Genomic DNA, 15196 nt, shown 5'->3' with positions numbered 1-15196 from the left:
TTAAAATTAAATACAAAAAAAGAGAGACAGCAAAGAGAAACACATGGAAGTACTAAAAAAGAGATGGAGAGAGAAAGAGAGATGCAGAGAGACAGACGGGAGAGATTCTGAAAACCAAAGAGTAGGAGTGACACAGAGAGACAGGGAGGAACAGACAGGAAGGGAGAGACATGCCCAGAGAGAAGGAAGACAAGGAGATTCTAAAGCAGAGCTAGAAATTGAGAGGAACAGACATGAAGAGAGACAGAGACCTGAGAGCAGAAGGAAAAGGGAACTAGAGACAGGAGCCGTAAAAGATAAGACACAGAGACAGACAAGGGGAGAGACAGTCACAAGGATCTGGCAAAAGACAGAGATGGAAAATAGAGTCCAAGTTAAAGACAGAGACAGACAGAAATCGGGATGAAGAGAGTCATGCATTGGCTCTACAAACATTTACTGAGCGCCCACTGTGTGCTGAGCACTGTTTTAGTGCCTGGGATACAGAAGCGAACAGGACAAACGCCTGCTCTTGAAGAGACCCAGAGAGGGCGGCTCACCAGGGTTCCTGGACGGAGAAAGCCTGACAGGTCAGGAGACCCAGGGCAGAGACAGAGGCAGGGAGACGGGGAAGGGGGAGATGAAGGGAAAAGAGAACTGAGAGGGATACCGACAGGAACAGAAGCAGACAGAGTAAAACAGGCGGAAAGAGAGAGAGAGAGAGATGAACAAAGAGAGAGGAAGACGCTGAGAGCTGAAACAAAGATAAACAGAGACAGAGACCCTGAGAGACACTCCCAGAGACAAGGCCAGTCCCAGAGGCTGTGCCGTCCCCACTCTCTCCCCAGGTCTGGGCCCTGTGCCAGGCACCTGGCGGAAGGCTGGATCTGGCCAGGCAGGGGCCTGCGGAAGGGTGGGTCGCCTTCCTGAACACTGTACGGGTACAGTATACACGGTTCCAAGAGCAAGGGCATGGAAGTGACAGGTGCTCAGGCCCCTGTCCCTAGGAATCACAAGCACAGGGCACAGGAGTGCCAGGCTAATGGGTATGTCACCAGGGTTGCTTTTAGAAGTGTATTTGGAAGTCAAAAATGTATTTAGTAATCAGAAGTATAGGGTACAGCATTCAGGGGGTCACGGCCCCAAAGGTGGCCAGGGGATTCAGAAATGCACACCTACGGGTCAAGGAAGATGGACCCCAAGAACCCAAAGGCTCAGTAGGGTGCACCTGTCGGTCAGGTGTATTGACATGGAATGCTAGCGCAACAAAGCTGCCCAGTAGGGCAAGCGGCGCCTGGCACATCAGTGACAGAGCTGGGTGGAGCCCTTGGGTGGGGGAATCTGCAATATGAGCAGCCTGGAGACGCCCACCTCTCCCACCACTCCCACTCCGAGTATCCGGATATCCGGCCGGGGCTCCACCCAAGACCCAAAGGGAATCAAATAAAGGCTAAGGGGGGGAGACAGGGAGGTTAGAGGGCATGATGCTCATAGGCATCACAGTGCCGCTGCTCCTCCTGCTGCTGGCCCTAGCCAGGTGGGGTTGGGGTGCCCAGGGCGCCCAGACTCAGGAGGCCCTACCCCCGGGGCCTACGGCACTGCCACTGCTGGGGAACCTGCTGCAGCTGGAGTCCGGACGCCTGGACCGTGCACTCATGGAGGTAGCGCCGATAGTGGGCTGGGGGGCTGGAAGTCCTGGTTCTCTGAATGAAGACAGTTGAGGGCTCTGACCCCATGAGTCCTGAGGAGGGTTAAGGGGCCCGGAGTCCTGTGTTCCAGGAAAGAAGGAGACTAGGGGTGGAAGCCGGGAGCCTGGACATCTGCTTGAGAGAGGAGAGGGACAGTGGGCCTGAGCTCGTGGTTCCTGGCAGAGTCGCCCTGGGATCCCCCTCTCCCTCCCCGCCCCCCCCAACTCCTGGGTCCTGGGGGAGGAGGAGCCTAGAGTGAGAAGGCAGGTCGGGGGGCGGCGGGAAGGGGTGCCGAGGGGTCTGTTCTCCTGGTTCAAGGTGGGGAGGAGAGTACCGAGGGCCCAGACGGCTAGTTCTGAGGGTGCAGAGGGCTCGGGCCCTGGTCTTGTAGATCCCGAGGGAAGAGGGAGCTGGGGGCCTGGACTCCTGCGGATGAGAAAGGAAGGAGGTGGGGATCTGACCTCCTCCGCCAGTAATGAGGGGATGAGATGGGGACTCCTGGGTCGGAAGGAAGAGGGAGCTGGGGGCGGGGGCTCTGGGGTGGAGGAGGGGGTCAGGAGTCCGGACCGGGACGCGCTGAGCACCCGCTCCGCGTAGCTCTCTGGCCGCTGGGGCCCAGTGTTCACAGTGCGGCTGGGCCCGCGCCCTGCAGTGGTGCTGTGCGGCTACTCAGCGCTGCGGGACGCATTAGTGCTGCAAGCGGATGCCTTCTCCGGCCGCGGGACCATGGCTATTATCGAACGCTTCACCCACGGAAACGGTGAGTCCCAGGCGGCGGAAGTGCGTTTGGAATCGCTCACCCAGTTTGAGCGATAAAGGGCGGGGCCGGGGAGATCGGGAGAAGGCCAGTGAAGGCAAACAGCGAGAAGGCGGGGCGGAGCTAAAGTGTAGGGGCCGAACGGCGGGGGGGCGCTGGTTTCTGGTGCAGCCACTAGAAGAGACGAGCCGAAGAGTCAAAGCCAAAGAAAGCAAGCACTGGTGAGGGATCGAGACCAGCAGTGGTGGGGCCAAGGTGCGGACAGGGCCGAGAAGGCTGGGGTGGCAACCAAGAGGTCTGGAAAGCAGCAGAATTGAAGCGTTGCGAGGAAGCCGGCTCCACAACTGGACGCTTCCAGGATGGGGCGTGGCCCACTTCCCGGCCCGCCCCTTCTCTGCCCCACCCCCAGGCATCGCGTTTTCGAACGGGCGGCGCTGGCGGACGCTGCGCAATTTTGCGCTGAGAGCACTGAAGGAGTTCGGGATGGGAACGCGGACCATAGAGGAGCGCATCCTGGAGGAGGCGGCTTGTCTGCTCGGCGAATTTCAAGCCACCATTGGTGCGGCCTGGTCGGGATGTGGCCAATGATCAAGAAGGGGTAGGGCGGGGTGTCTGGCTAGCTCAGTCGGTAGAGCAAGCGATTCTCCATCACGCTTGTAGGTTCCAGCCACAGGTTTGGTGTAGCTATTACCTAAAAATAAAATATTTAAAAAGCGGGGGGTGGGGGCGCGGGAAGGCATTTGTAGTGGAACGAAGTTAGTAAGCGGAGCCACAGCGAAAAGACCCTGTCCGGTCCCGACTCCCAGGAACGCCATTCGACCCCCGGCGGCTACTAGATAATGCTGTGTCTAACGTTATCTGTTCGGTGGTCTTCGGGAACCGCTATGGCTATGAGGACCCGGAGTTCCTGAGACTTCTGGACCTCTTCCATGACAACTTCCGCATTATGAGTTCCAGATGGAGCGAGGTGAGAGGGCCAGCCTCAGACCCTCCCTCCTGTGCCTAACCTATGCCAAACCCGGGGTACATAGACCTGCCGACCTTGGATCATTAGGTCGAGTCTTAGAATCTTGGAAGGGAGGCGCCTGGGTGGCTCAGTTGGTTAAGCGACTGCCTTCGGCTCAGGTCATGATCCTGGAGTCCCGGGATCGAGTCCCACATCGGGCTCCCTGCTCAGCAGGGAGTCTGCTTCTCCCTCTGACCCTCTTCCCTCTCGTGCTCTCTCATTCTCTCTCAAATAAAATCTTTAAAAAAAAAATCTTGGAAGGGGAGAGTTCTAGAACTTAGAACATCAAAGTCCTGGTGCAGTCTCCCCGCAGGGGAACTACTGGACTTGTTCGAGGTCCTGCTGCGGTCTTGTCCCCCTAGATGTACAACATTTTCCCCTCCCTCCTTGACTGGCTCCCCGGCCCGCACCACCGAATGTTTCAAAACTTCGCGGAACTTCGGGTCTTTATCTCTGGGCAAATCCAGCGGCACCAGCAGATGCGGCAGCCTGGGGAGCCCCGTGATTTCATCGATTGCTTCCTGGATCAGATGGATAAGGTGCATGCCCCTACTACCGTAAAACTCTCCCCTTGCCGCCCACCAGGAGGTGCCAGGCATGCCGCCACACCCATCTCTGTCCACAGGAACAGGAAGACCCAGAGAGCCATTTCCAGGAGGAGACATTGGTGATGACGACGCATAACCTTTTCTTCGGCGGCACCGAGACCACGAGCACCACTCTGCGCTATGGGCTCCTCATTCTGCTTAAGTACCCAGAGGTGGCAGGTCCGGGAGCTGGAAAGCCTGGGGTGAGGGGGCTAGGGCTTGGGGATGGCTGGCAGCCAGGGCGTGCGCAGCTCACATCCTCTGCCCACACCAGCCAAAGTGCAGGCCGAGCTGGACGCTGTGGTTGGGCGGATGCGCACCCCAAGGCTGGAGGACCGGGAGCGCCTGCCCTACACGAACGCCGTGCTGCACGAGATCCAGCGGTTCATCAGCGTGCTGCCATTGGGGCTGCCACGTGCCCTCACCCGTGACACCCACCTGCGCGGCTACTTTCTGCCCAAGGTGCCCACCAAGCATGGGGATTCTGTGCGGGCCTGGGAGCACCTGTAACCGAAACCATCAGCCCTGAGCATGTGCCCTGGGAGCAGGAAGGAAGGCCCACCTTCCCACTGGCTTTTAAATGGGGTCTTGGATGACTAACCAAGTGCACGAGGTAACCCCTGTGCACCCCACCCCCCCCAGGGCACCTTTGTGATTCCTCTGCTCGTGTCTTCACACCGGGACCCCATCCAGTTCAAAGACCCAGACTGCTTCAACCCCACCAACTTCCTGGACGACAAGGGCAACTTCCAGAGCAATGATGCCTTCATGCCCTTTGCCCCAGGTCTGGGCCAGGAAGGGAGGGGACGAGGCTGGCAGGCCCCGGGGGTGCACGGTTCCCACCCTGCATCCCTGTCTCCTCAGGAAAGCGGATGTGCCTGGGCGCAAGCCTGGCGCTATCAGAGATCTTCCTCTTCTTCACTGCCATCCTGCAGCGATTCTGCCTGCTCCCTGTGGAGAGCCCCACCAACATCGACCTCACCCCGCAGTACACTGGCCTGGGCAACATCCCCCCAGCCTTCCAGCTCCACCTGGTAGCCCGCTGAGGTCGGGCTCAGCTGCCCTCTGCTCACCGGCTCCCGGACCTCCTAACCCCCTTTGATCAATAAAGGCCCCGAACTGCAGATGGACGGGTCTCCTTACCAATAAGAGGGAGCAGGAGAATCAGACGTTTGCAGCTCTGAGGTAAACTTTATTTCTTTCTTGGCTGACAGGACTCTTCACGCCCATGCTCCTCCCAGCACCTTTTCTCCTGCCCACGCAGGGGCAGCCTAGTCCAGAAGGTGCCATGGCCATAGGGGTTGGGGGGTCACTTCACATTCCAGGCTGGAGGAGTGGGGGGATTGGGGATACTGTCCCCCCAACGAACCTCTGCCAGCAAGAGGCCATGACATCCCCAACCCCCGATCCTGCAGCCTGGTGGGAGGTGGCAATGGCTCCTTCCAGCTCTCCCCGTCTGAAAGGAGCACAACTGGGCAGGGCAAGCCACCAGGCCCCAGCGCCAGTGATGGTAGCTCCCGACACTGGCCCCTGCCCAGGTCACAGCCCCAGCCCCCATCACAGGCCAGCAGAGGTCTCTCCTCCCTGGTCCTCAGCGTCAGACGGAGCTCTCCACACCAGGCGGGCCGGAGGCAAAGCCGGAAGCAGCGGTGGTGGCAGCAAAGGAGCAGGCACCGAGACTGGCGGGGGGCTGGGCCAGCAGCACAGGGCCAAAGGCTCTCCCCAAGTCAGGGGAGGCTGTCTGTCCATGCAGCTCTGGAGCTGGCCACTAGGTGGGCGTAGTCGGCTGTGACACAGGTACTTGGACACCTTTCTGTCCGGACGCTAGGGGTGAGGTAAGAGGAGACAGGGGGTCACCAGGGAAGGGACACAAGAGGCCAAGAAGACTGTGGGAAGATGGAGGAGAGGACCGCATGCTGGGGGTGCCAGGAGAGAGGGCTGCCTAGGGAAAATGGGCAGAGGGGAGAAAAAAGGAGCTGCAAACTTTAGGAAGAGACTGATGACGTGGATAAGGGGACTTGAGGCCTTGCGAGGTACATGGAATAGGAAGGGCCTGAGGGACGGGATGCCATTTGGGAAGCAGGTACCTAGCTGATACTTGTCTTTGGCTGCTGCCCGCTCCTTAGCATCAAAATACCAGACGGTGATGGCGTACCTGGGGACCAGAGCAGCCCCGAAGGGCAGTGAGCATCACTTTTCTTCAATCCCAGCCACCACATCCACAATGACACTGCAGTCCACCCTTCTGGGCCTGGTTCTGTTCCACCTAGGCCCCTCTCAGCGCTTCACTTCCTAGCCACTCCTGGGGTCTGACAAGACTTTGTTGGCACAGAGCAGGACACCTGAGCACATCCCCACAAGTATCGGTCATACCTGGTGGCATAGGCTGGTTTCACCTCATGGGGGTTCCGCCGATCAGACCAGAAAATGAGCAACCGATCAAAGAGGGGCTCAATGTTGGCAACCACAGGCCGGCCCTCAGGGAAGATCTGCAGCAGGCCGCCATGCACCTAGGGGCAGGCCAGAGGATGAGGCAGGAGGCTGGCGGGTCCAGCCTGGAGCCTCTGCCTTGCACCGCCCTGGGCTCTGAACGGGGCAGTCGCACACATCACTCCCTCTCACCACTCAGACTCTCAGAGTGAATGACAGCCCAGAGTCTGCGTCACCATGGAGCCAGGCAGGAAACTACTAAAGACAGGAAATGGGAAAGGGTGGTGCTGCCACCACCCGGTCAGCTGGAGACAAGGAGGTGCCATTTCCCAGGAAGAGCCAGCCAGCAAGCCGACACTGCACTGCCCCGCCATGGAGAATGCCAGAAGCTGAGCTGGGAGCACAAAATGGAGTTGATGCAGCTGCCTCACCCTCACTCCCGCCCCCAACCCTGACCCCCCAACCCCTACCTTGACATCCCAGTTCTGATTCAGGTAATAGATACAGGTGATGCAGCGCCCATCGCCGTGGGGATTGTCGACATGCCTCACGTACCCCAGCCCGTTGCCTGGGTAACACGCCACCATGGCCTGGCAGAGACAGATGGGAGTGGGCTTAGAGGGCAAGGCAGAGATACTTGGGGAAGCGGCCATTACCTCCCCTTTCTCACCCTTCCTGGCCCCCTGTCTCTCTCCAGACTCTTCCAAGGGCTCCAGCCCCCAGACTTACTTCTTGGTCAGCCAAGCCACAGCTCTTGGGCCTCCAGAGCCCACTCCCCACACATGTGCCCAGAGCCGGGCACCCAGACGGGGCTCGATGAGTAACTGAGGATCTTGTTTTTTAAAGATAACCTGACCCCACCCCCCACCAGACCTTCCAGAATAAAACCAATTTACATGTTTTCTGGTATGGAGGATGTGGCCTCACAGCCCTGCACCAGGGGTTCCTGACCTTGGCTTCAGCATGGAATCACCTGGGATGCTGATGCCCAGGCCCATCTCAGAGGTTCGGAAATCCTTGGTCTAAGGTGGAGCCTGGAATATTTAAAGGTTCCCCAGGTAATTCTAATGTACAGCAAGGTTGAGAACTGCTGCCCTTGACTACGAAGAACCTCCACTAAATAAATGTATTTCCTATACGTATGAACAAGTACCAAAACCCCGAGTGTGACCAGAACCTGAGCTCTAGCCCCCACTCCAAGGATAAACTGCAGGGTAGCCCTTGACAGTCCCATCACAGCCTCATCCGTTAAACAGACTAATAAACACCTCCTGTTTACAGACCGGGCGATTCCTCACGCCCCCAGACCCTGGCTTCCATGTGTACAGGTCTAGCCACAGGGTTCTGACCTCTCCCTGGTGGCTGCCATCCCGAGGCCTCGGCCCCAGCTGCTCGGGCCTGCTTCTCAACAGGGAGCCCACAGAAAAGCGGATGTGGAGCGAGGGGAGGGCCCCAGTGTTCCTTCAGACCTAACTCCCAGGTTCAAGGCCCAGTGCTGCCACACCAGCTGTAGTATCAGGCGGGAGACTTCGTTTCCTGTCTCAGGTTCCTCATCCGTGAAATGGAGCTGATAAACTACTCCATGGGCAGTTGTGGGAATTGAGTCAGACAGATGTTTGGGAAGGCACCAAGCAGAGTGCCTGCCACGTGATGGAAAGCCAAAGCACAGGCTGAAGTGACATTAAGAAAAAAAAAAAAGTCCCTGTCCTACCCTTTGCCTAAAGCCACTTGGGAGGGCTGCATAAGGCAAACGGGAGTACTGGTGTGCAGATCCTCCAGCTCCCTGGACCATCTGTCTTGACACCCTGAGCCATGCTCATTCCAGCCCAGAGACCGCTGCCGGCTGCTCCCCACTCGAGCTCGGCTAGGCCTGTGGGCCACAGCGCCGAAAAACAGCCCTAGGATAAACATTCCTGATCAAAAAGATGGGCATCTGCTGCCCAAACAGGAGGCTGGCCTAGCACTCCAGGGCAGGCCAGGTCAACTCAATCCTCAGCCTTCTTCCAACACGTTACTCCCAAGGCTCAACCGGGACGTGCAGCCCATAGCCATGCGTTAAACGTGCGCGTACCCGAAGGCCGCAGCACCCGCCCTGAGACGGAGGCCAGGAGGGCTGCAGCTGGGCAAGGCCACCCAGCAGTGGAGAGCCATGCTTCTCTCTGGCGGCACCGGGGCAAGACCTTGGCCCCCACACCCCCGGAGGTTCAGGAGACTCTTTGCGCTGTTCACTCCCTGCAAATGGGTCAGTGCTCTGAGCAACCACCTCATTGGGAGAAAAGAACGTAGCTAAGCCCGGGTGGCCTGCAATCAGTGAATCACTGAGGAAGGACTGGCAACCCCTCCCCATATAGAATCCAAGCAAAGATTTTGCTGGTTCTGCACAAGGATGGGGTGGGGAGAGGGGTCCAGGGCTGCAGCCTCTTTCCCACATCCATCTCCACACAGCAGCCAGAGACCCTTTCCTCCAGCTCATCACTCAAATCCCTCAAGACCCCCATCACATCCGGAGAAAATACAAAACATCAATTTCGTATTTGCACAGCCTCAGCCTCCAAGGCCACCAATCTCAACTGCTACTGCCTTCACTCTGCTCCAGCCCCTCAGGCCTCCTAACTGTTCTCTGACCAGGCCAAGCTCATCCACAGAGCCTCTGCCCCTGCCTGGAACACACCTCCCCTGGTGCTCCTTGTTATTCACATCTCAGATCAAAAGGCACTTGAGTACTCCGGCTGAAGGCTGATTTTCCATCCACCCCTCTCAGTGTGAGATCAGTCCAGGTACTTGTTTACCTAGTACTGGCCCAATGGGCAAGTCCTGGGGAAGCCCCTGGGGCCAGGCTTGTCTCCCTAGTGCCCAGGCAGTAGCTGCTTACAGAAAGCACTCCTCTGGGTCTCAGGGACTCCGCTGAGTCCTGCCCTGCACACCCTCACACAGGGTCTGCCACCATGCAGGCAGGGACAGCGCCTGTATTCTGGAGTGGAAGGGGAGTCGTGCATGAAGGCTAGGCACAGGAAGAGGCCCTTTAAACTTCCACCAATCCCCCCACATACACACGTTGGTGGAGGGGGAGCATCCTCTGGCCCCAGAGAAGCACCTACTTCCTGCTCCCACAAAGGAAAGGGACAAGAAGAAGGACCTGAAAGCCTGCTCCTCACCCTCCCATCTCAGGGAAGGGGCAGCCAGTATCAGACCAGGAGACTGAAGAATTAAAGTCTATTGGTGACAACGTGCCAAAGGCCCCAACACACACACACACACACACACACAAAGAATTAAAGGCTATTGGTGACAATGTGCCAAAAGCCCCCCCCCCCCACACACACACACACGACTGAGCCAATGACAGCAGGCCCCACCTCTACGCTGCTCTTAAAGGGGCAACCAAGCCAGCCAGGCCCTCCCTGTGGTCCCCTCTGGTTGGGGTCAAGGGATGCCCGTGGGAGTCAACTCTCTCCCACCTGCAGGCCAGCTGAGGAGAAGGATTAGAGACAGCTGGAAGAACAGAACATAGGAACTCCATTCAGGAACGACCAACAACAGGCAGGCTGTTGCGGGCCCTAGCCACACTGGTGATCTGTGCCCCCCCCACCTTGGCACCCCACACTCTTATTTCAGAGCCTGAGGAGGGAGTCCAGAGGTTGCACGTTGAAGGTGGGGAAGCCTGGAGTGGGCGTCTCACCAGAGCCGGGGCGGGGGGGGGGGTGTCTGAGAGGAACTTCAGTGACTGGGTTGGCGGTTGGTTCCCCCCGCCCTGCTCAGTCTAGCCAGGTTTGTTCTTAACCTCCCAGGACAAGAGAAGTCACCCGGAGCTAAAATAGTCCCAACCCCCCCAGCCCCCAATCTTAACCAGGGCCCTGGCCCCAACCACAACCAAGGCACCGAAGGGGAAAGATACCTGCTCACTCTACTTTGCCCTCCCCTCCTAAAACTGCCAAAGACTAGCTGGGGACTTAACTAATTTTCCTATCCTGTGGATAAGCAAACTGAGGCTAAGGAAAGTGTGCTGCCCTGGGCCATTCAGTTCTCACGGTCTCCCCTCAAACTCCCTCCTGCGAGGACGGGTGACCTGGGGTGAAGATGCTGAGCACCTTGTGGCCAGGAGACTCCCTCTCATCTCTCCTGCCTGCACAGGAGCAGAGCCCAGGAAAGGGCGTCCTCTGACTCTCCAGCTATCAAGTAACAGGAGGGAGGGGGGAAGTATGACAAGCCTGACCTGGGTGGAGAGGATGCTGGCCTCGGCCCTAGGGAGCCTGGGTCCCTGAGCCAGCTCCAGCTGGAGACAGAAGCTGCACAGAAGCAGAACCCAAGATGGGATCAGAGGGAGGAGGGAGGAGACATTAGGAGCACAGCCTTATGCCCGCAGGGAAGCAAACAGCCCTGCCATCAGCCAGGCATCACTGGTGTGCAGTAGGCACTCCCTATGGAGCCTTGGCCAAATGACACTAGCCTTGGACTCAAGGCAAGAGCTCTCTCACCCCTCTATGAAGAAAAGTATTGTGTCAGAAGGCCAGAAAGGCCCAACAGACCACTGTCTTGTGCAGAGCTCCCGACCCTAGGTTCTCAAATGGGTAGCTGGAGGCTCAGGAGGCACTGATGACTGCCCATAAACTAGACAAATGAGCATTTTTCTTGAAAGAGGGTCTGTGGTTTCAGCATTCTCAAAAAAGCCCAGGTTCCCCCCCTCAAAAAAATTAATATATATATGTATAACAACTACTGTAAAACAAGAAAAGACACAGAACAGAGAATCGAGGGAACAGATCAGAACCGACAAGAACACAGTGATGGACAGACAAGATACAGGGCAGGCATTAGGATGAGGACGCAAAGAGAAGATGTAGGATAGAACCCCCTCCCGCAAGGCCAGCGCACAGGCACCCAGGAAGCTGTCCTGGCCCCAGATGCCACAGTATGGCACAGGGGGTACAACGCAGTCCAGCGCCAAGTGCAGTGGGCAGCACCTCCTCCCTCAGCCTGGCACGGGCCTCCCCACAGCCACCCTCCCCACTCTGCCTTCTGGTTCTCCTGCCTGGGAGACAGAAGGGACACACCAGAGGACAGGCCAGAGGCAGGCGACTGAAAGGACAGACGACACAGGGATGGATGAAAAGAGAGGCGAATGGGGAAAGAGAAAGTGCACAGACCCCCAAAGCCCCCACAGGGAGGGAGAGCCCCAAACTCTAGCACCAACACTCACTCCACTGGAGCTGCCTAAATCCTTTTGTAATGCCAGAAGCCCAACTCCAAGGGCGCCGATACTCAGAGCACCAGGTGCCCGCCAAGCAGGTGCTGGGGGGGCTCCCTCCACACAAGGCCCTCACTGCCTTACCTTGGTGCGCCCGTTGATGACGTAGCCACCCAGGCGCCCAGCGCAATGGCGGATCACAGCGTCCACGTGGGCCATGAGGACCCCGATGCTTCGGCAGCCCGGCTCATGGCCTTCCACCCAGGCAATCTGGTCCCCACGAATGCTGCGCGGCGGGATAGCCCGCTGGCTCACCAGCTGCCCGTCACGCAGGCGCCCGCTCCGCTTCAGGGCTTCCACCTCGGCCAGCACGCAGCCACCCAGTGCCGCCCCCAGGAAGCTGTCCTTGACACAGATGCCGTAGTACCGCATGCAGGGCACGATATAGTCCAGGGCCAGGCGCTCAGGCGCGGTGGGCAGCACCTCCTCCCTTGGCCCCGCACTGGCCTCGCCATTGCCACTGCCGCAGCCCATGCTGCCCTCCCCTTCAGCCTCCACCTCCTGGTTCTCCTGCCTGGCCCAGGACCGCTTGCTGGGTGCTGGGGCGTCCCCACCATCCTCTGCCCACTTCCGTTTGGGGGCCTCAGGCCGGGCGCCCTGGGCCGCCAGTCGCTGGCACCCCTTGGTGACCAGTGCTGCAGCGCCCTCACTCTGCAGTGGGCGCAGCTCACCACCATCCTGCCCGCCGAAGCCCTCCCGAAGGGGGCTGGCTATCGTGGAGGTGGCTGTGGCCCTGGGGGTCCCACTCCCCGCCGAGGCCTCACCAGGTGCTCCCGGGCGGTGGTAGGAAGGTAGCAGGGGACAGGGCAGGTAACTCTCCACCCCCATCCTGGCCCGACTAGGCTCCAAGGGCTCTGACACAGAACCCGGCAACTGAGGGAGAGCCTGACTCAGGGGCTGCGGCTGGCACGGGCTGTCCATGGCAGCAGCGTCTTCATCCCCCGGGCATGGAGGGCACGGCCCGGGCCCATGGTGCCACCCTACTCCGCCTCCGCCTCCGCCTCCTCCACTTGATGCAGCCGGGGGCCGGGGCAGCTGAGCCTGGCGTAGGGCAGGGTGAGGCAGGGCAGGCAGCAGAGGCTCTTCTCACGCCCTGGGGGTGCTCGCTGGTCCCCAAGTCCTCTGCTGCCCCTAGGGGCTTGGGAAAGGACCCGTTAGGGTGGCTGAAGGGGGAGAGAGAAAAAAAGGAATGTGAGAAGAGCTACAGGCACTCGGAGTGGAGGTGAAGGGTGGCAGGGGCAGTAAGAAGTCAGATTTGGCCACACGGTCCCCCAAAATCCGAGGCCACATTGGGGAGAAGACCATGGGAATCTGGGGGGGGGGGGGACAAGGAGAGAAGATGCAGTGAAGGAGGCAGCCGGAGGAGCGAGGCTGGGGAGATGACCCAAAGACACAGGACTGCGGTGGGGGCTGTGGGAGAGCATCCTCAGAGCAAAGAGAAAGGACGGAGAGAGCCTGAAGTAGAAAAGGAATGTTAGAGCAGTGAGGAGCGGGAGATGTGCCTGGGGATTCCAGAGACACACGGCGGGAACGGGGTGCTCCACCAACAGAGCAAACCGGGGAGCCCAGAGACAAAGAGAATGGGGGGCCCAGAGACGGAAAAGCCGACCGGGTAGAAGCTGGGAGGGCGGGCCTGAGACAGCCGGACAGAACGGGGCGGAGGGGTCAACCTAAGCCCAACGGGAGGAAGCCCGCCGGCGACTGACACACACCCAGACGGAAGGGAGGGCCTAAGACAGACAGACAGACGGAAGGCAGCCGCGGGAGGAGGGTCCACGGCAACGGGGGGAAGGGCGGGGGAGGGTTCACGCACTGGGGGACAGGACGGGAGAAGGCGGCTCCTCCCAAGCCCCTTCGGTGCGGGCCTCCCCGCTCGGGGCGCTGCAGGCGACGGAGGCCGAGCCTAGGGACCGCTCGGACCCCGAACCCCCTCCCTCTCCCTTCCCCCATCGGCGCGCGCTCCCCCACCCCAACCCCCCAACGGCCGGCACTCAACGTGCCCGGCGCGTTCCCTCCCCCACGCCCTACCCCCACCCTCCTCTACCCGGGGTCGCCGCGCTCCGCCACGCCGGGCTGGTGCGCGGCCCCACACCCCGCCCGGCTCGCGCCGGCGCCCCGGCTCGAGCGCCCTTTTTGCCTCGTTCTCTTCCCTCCCCGAGCTCTCCTCACCGAGCTTTTTCCTCCGGCCCCGGCGCCGTCGTTTGTGCCAGCCGCCCAGCGCCGCACAGCGCGCCATACCCCGCCCCCACCTCCCGCGACGCTCCGCCCCCGCCTCGCCCGGTGGGCACGTGACCGCGCCCGCGTAGGAGACGGTGCGTGCGCAAGCGCGAGCCGTGCGGGGCGGAGCAAGGAAGTTCAGAACACCGCCCCCCAAGATAGGGGAAATGGGTCGGTCGCCAACAGGAGGCTCATTTGCATACTTCACTCCGCCCCTTATGGGAGAGAGGAGGAAGGCTGTTAGAAAGGGCAGGATCAGGGAAGGGCGGGGGGAGTTCCGCGGTTAGGCCAAGCAGCGTGGGAGGGGCATGCAAATACGGCTATTTGCATAGGCCGGCCCACCCCTAGAGTCCCGAGCGCCGGAGAATGACGCTCAGCGGGGCGGGACAGTGGCATGCAAATGACGTTATTTACATGGACAGCTCCTCCTCCTCGCAGCCCAAGAATAGGGCTGCGATAAATGTCTGCGCAGTTAGTTGAGAAATGTATGTAAATACGCACATTAGTTAAGTAATTTACTTAAGTACTTTCTGTAACGGAGGGAAAAAAGTGCGGAACATCCCTGAGAGAGGAAGACTAGACTGGGAAGGATGCCACAGTATAAGCCGCTCCACCCTGCCCTTTCGGGACAATTGTGGGAACCCGAATAAAGCAATCTAGGAAAGCTACGCAGAGTACGCAGAGAAGACATTTGTCTAACAGCCTCGGGTCTAAGAACATTTTGGGCCACCCGGCCTGGAAGGACTATGCAGATGAGGTCATTTAAATGCCCCGCCCCCTCCACCACCTACAGGGCGGCGGGGGGTCTTGGGGGGGCTCAAGGGCTCAGGCCTACCCTGTGGGTAGGCTACTGCTGACTTGGGGATGGCAGAGAAGTTGGGAGTGCCCTGAGGGGGCTGCACCTGTCCCTGGCAGAGCACTTGCGAGTTTCGTCAGTTCATCACGACACAAAAGAGATACACACCGGTCTCAAGTATGCACAGGTCAGGGTTGCACAAAGGCCCACAAGGTCCTTAGGGGCATACTCGGGGTTCATGGTCACACGCAGCTGTATCAGGGGTGCCAAATTCACACAAGACACACACACACCTCAGGGACATAAACGCACAGTCACACACGCAACAATCAGACACTGCCTGGGACCTTCAAGCACCAAAGATGCATGGAGATCACCTATAGGCCTGAATTTTCATTCCCTGGACTTGGTCCCAAATACCAGCCTCATGGGTACAATCACCAAGGACACAAAGTAGTCACGAGCAACAGTGTCACACACACAATGAGGAC

The 15196-nt window shown here is 59.3% G+C and overlaps 2 protein-coding genes across 3 annotated transcripts; one reads left to right on the top strand and one right to left on the bottom strand.

Annotated features, from left to right (window-relative positions):
- The first annotated feature begins 1426 nt into the window (after positions 1-1426).
- On the top strand, positions 1427-5141 carry LOC114202457 (cytochrome P450 2F2-like). Its single transcript, XM_028095640.1, has 9 exons — positions 1427-1640; positions 2265-2427; positions 2834-2983; positions 3231-3391; positions 3793-3969; positions 4056-4197; positions 4292-4479; positions 4660-4801; positions 4882-5141. The coding sequence occupies exons 1-9, from the start codon at positions 1461-1463 to the stop codon at positions 5061-5063; spliced, it is 1485 nt and encodes a 494-aa protein (XP_027951441.1). The 5' UTR covers positions 1427-1460; the 3' UTR covers positions 5064-5141.
- Positions 5142-5188: 47 nt separating this feature from the next.
- EGLN2 (egl-9 family hypoxia inducible factor 2) lies at positions 5189-13947 on the bottom strand. 2 transcript variants are annotated; one of them, XM_028095641.2, is made up of 6 exons: positions 13862-13947; positions 11777-12855; positions 6918-7037; positions 6391-6527; positions 6105-6172; positions 5189-5841 (listed from the first exon to the last, which is right to left on the bottom strand). In XM_028095641.2, the coding sequence occupies exons 2-6, from the start codon at positions 12611-12613 to the stop codon at positions 5786-5788; spliced, it is 1218 nt and encodes a 405-aa protein (XP_027951442.1). In that variant the 5' UTR covers positions 12614-12855; positions 13862-13947; the 3' UTR covers positions 5189-5785. The 2 variants fall into 2 exon arrangements, with proteins under 2 accessions (XP_027951442.1, XP_027951443.1); XM_028095642.2 differs by lacking the exon at positions 6105-6172.
- Positions 13948-15196: the final 1249 nt, after the last annotated feature.

The sequence above is a fragment of the Eumetopias jubatus genome, unplaced genomic scaffold (assembly GCF_037043125.1).
Source record: "Eumetopias jubatus isolate StellerSeaLion01/CBP00866 unplaced genomic scaffold, mEumJub1_p1.0 scaffold_10, whole genome shotgun sequence".
Lineage (NCBI taxonomy): Eukaryota > Metazoa > Chordata > Mammalia > Carnivora > Otariidae > Eumetopias > Eumetopias jubatus.
Note: the sequence above shows the minus strand (reverse complement) of the source record. Positions and strands in the feature narration are given on the sequence as shown.

Bases quoted from the DNA above. Each gene is read 5' to 3' on its own strand.
- LOC114202457 (XM_028095640.1), top strand. From the start codon at position 1,461: ATGATGCTCATAGGCATCACAGTGCCGCTGCTCCTCCTGCTGCTGGCC. The intron at 3,970-4,055 runs GTGCATGCCCCT...CTCTGTCCACAG, and splicing joins TCCTGGATCAGATGGATAAG to GAACAGGAAGACCCAGAGAG. The intron at 4,480-4,659 runs GTGCCCACCAAG...CACCCCCCCCAG, and splicing joins GCGGCTACTTTCTGCCCAAG to GGCACCTTTGTGATTCCTCT.
- EGLN2 (XM_028095641.2), bottom strand. From the start codon at position 12,613: ATGGACAGCCCGTGCCAGCCGCAGCCCCTGAGTCAGGCTCTCCCTCAG. The intron at 6,528-6,917 runs GTAGGGGTTGGG...GCCTGCCCCTAG, and splicing joins ATCAGAACTGGGATGTCAAG to GTGCATGGCGGCCTGCTGCA. The intron at 5,842-6,104 runs GTACCTGCTTCC...CCTCACCCCTAG, and splicing joins CAAAGACAAGTATCAGCTAG to CGTCCGGACAGAAAGGTGTC.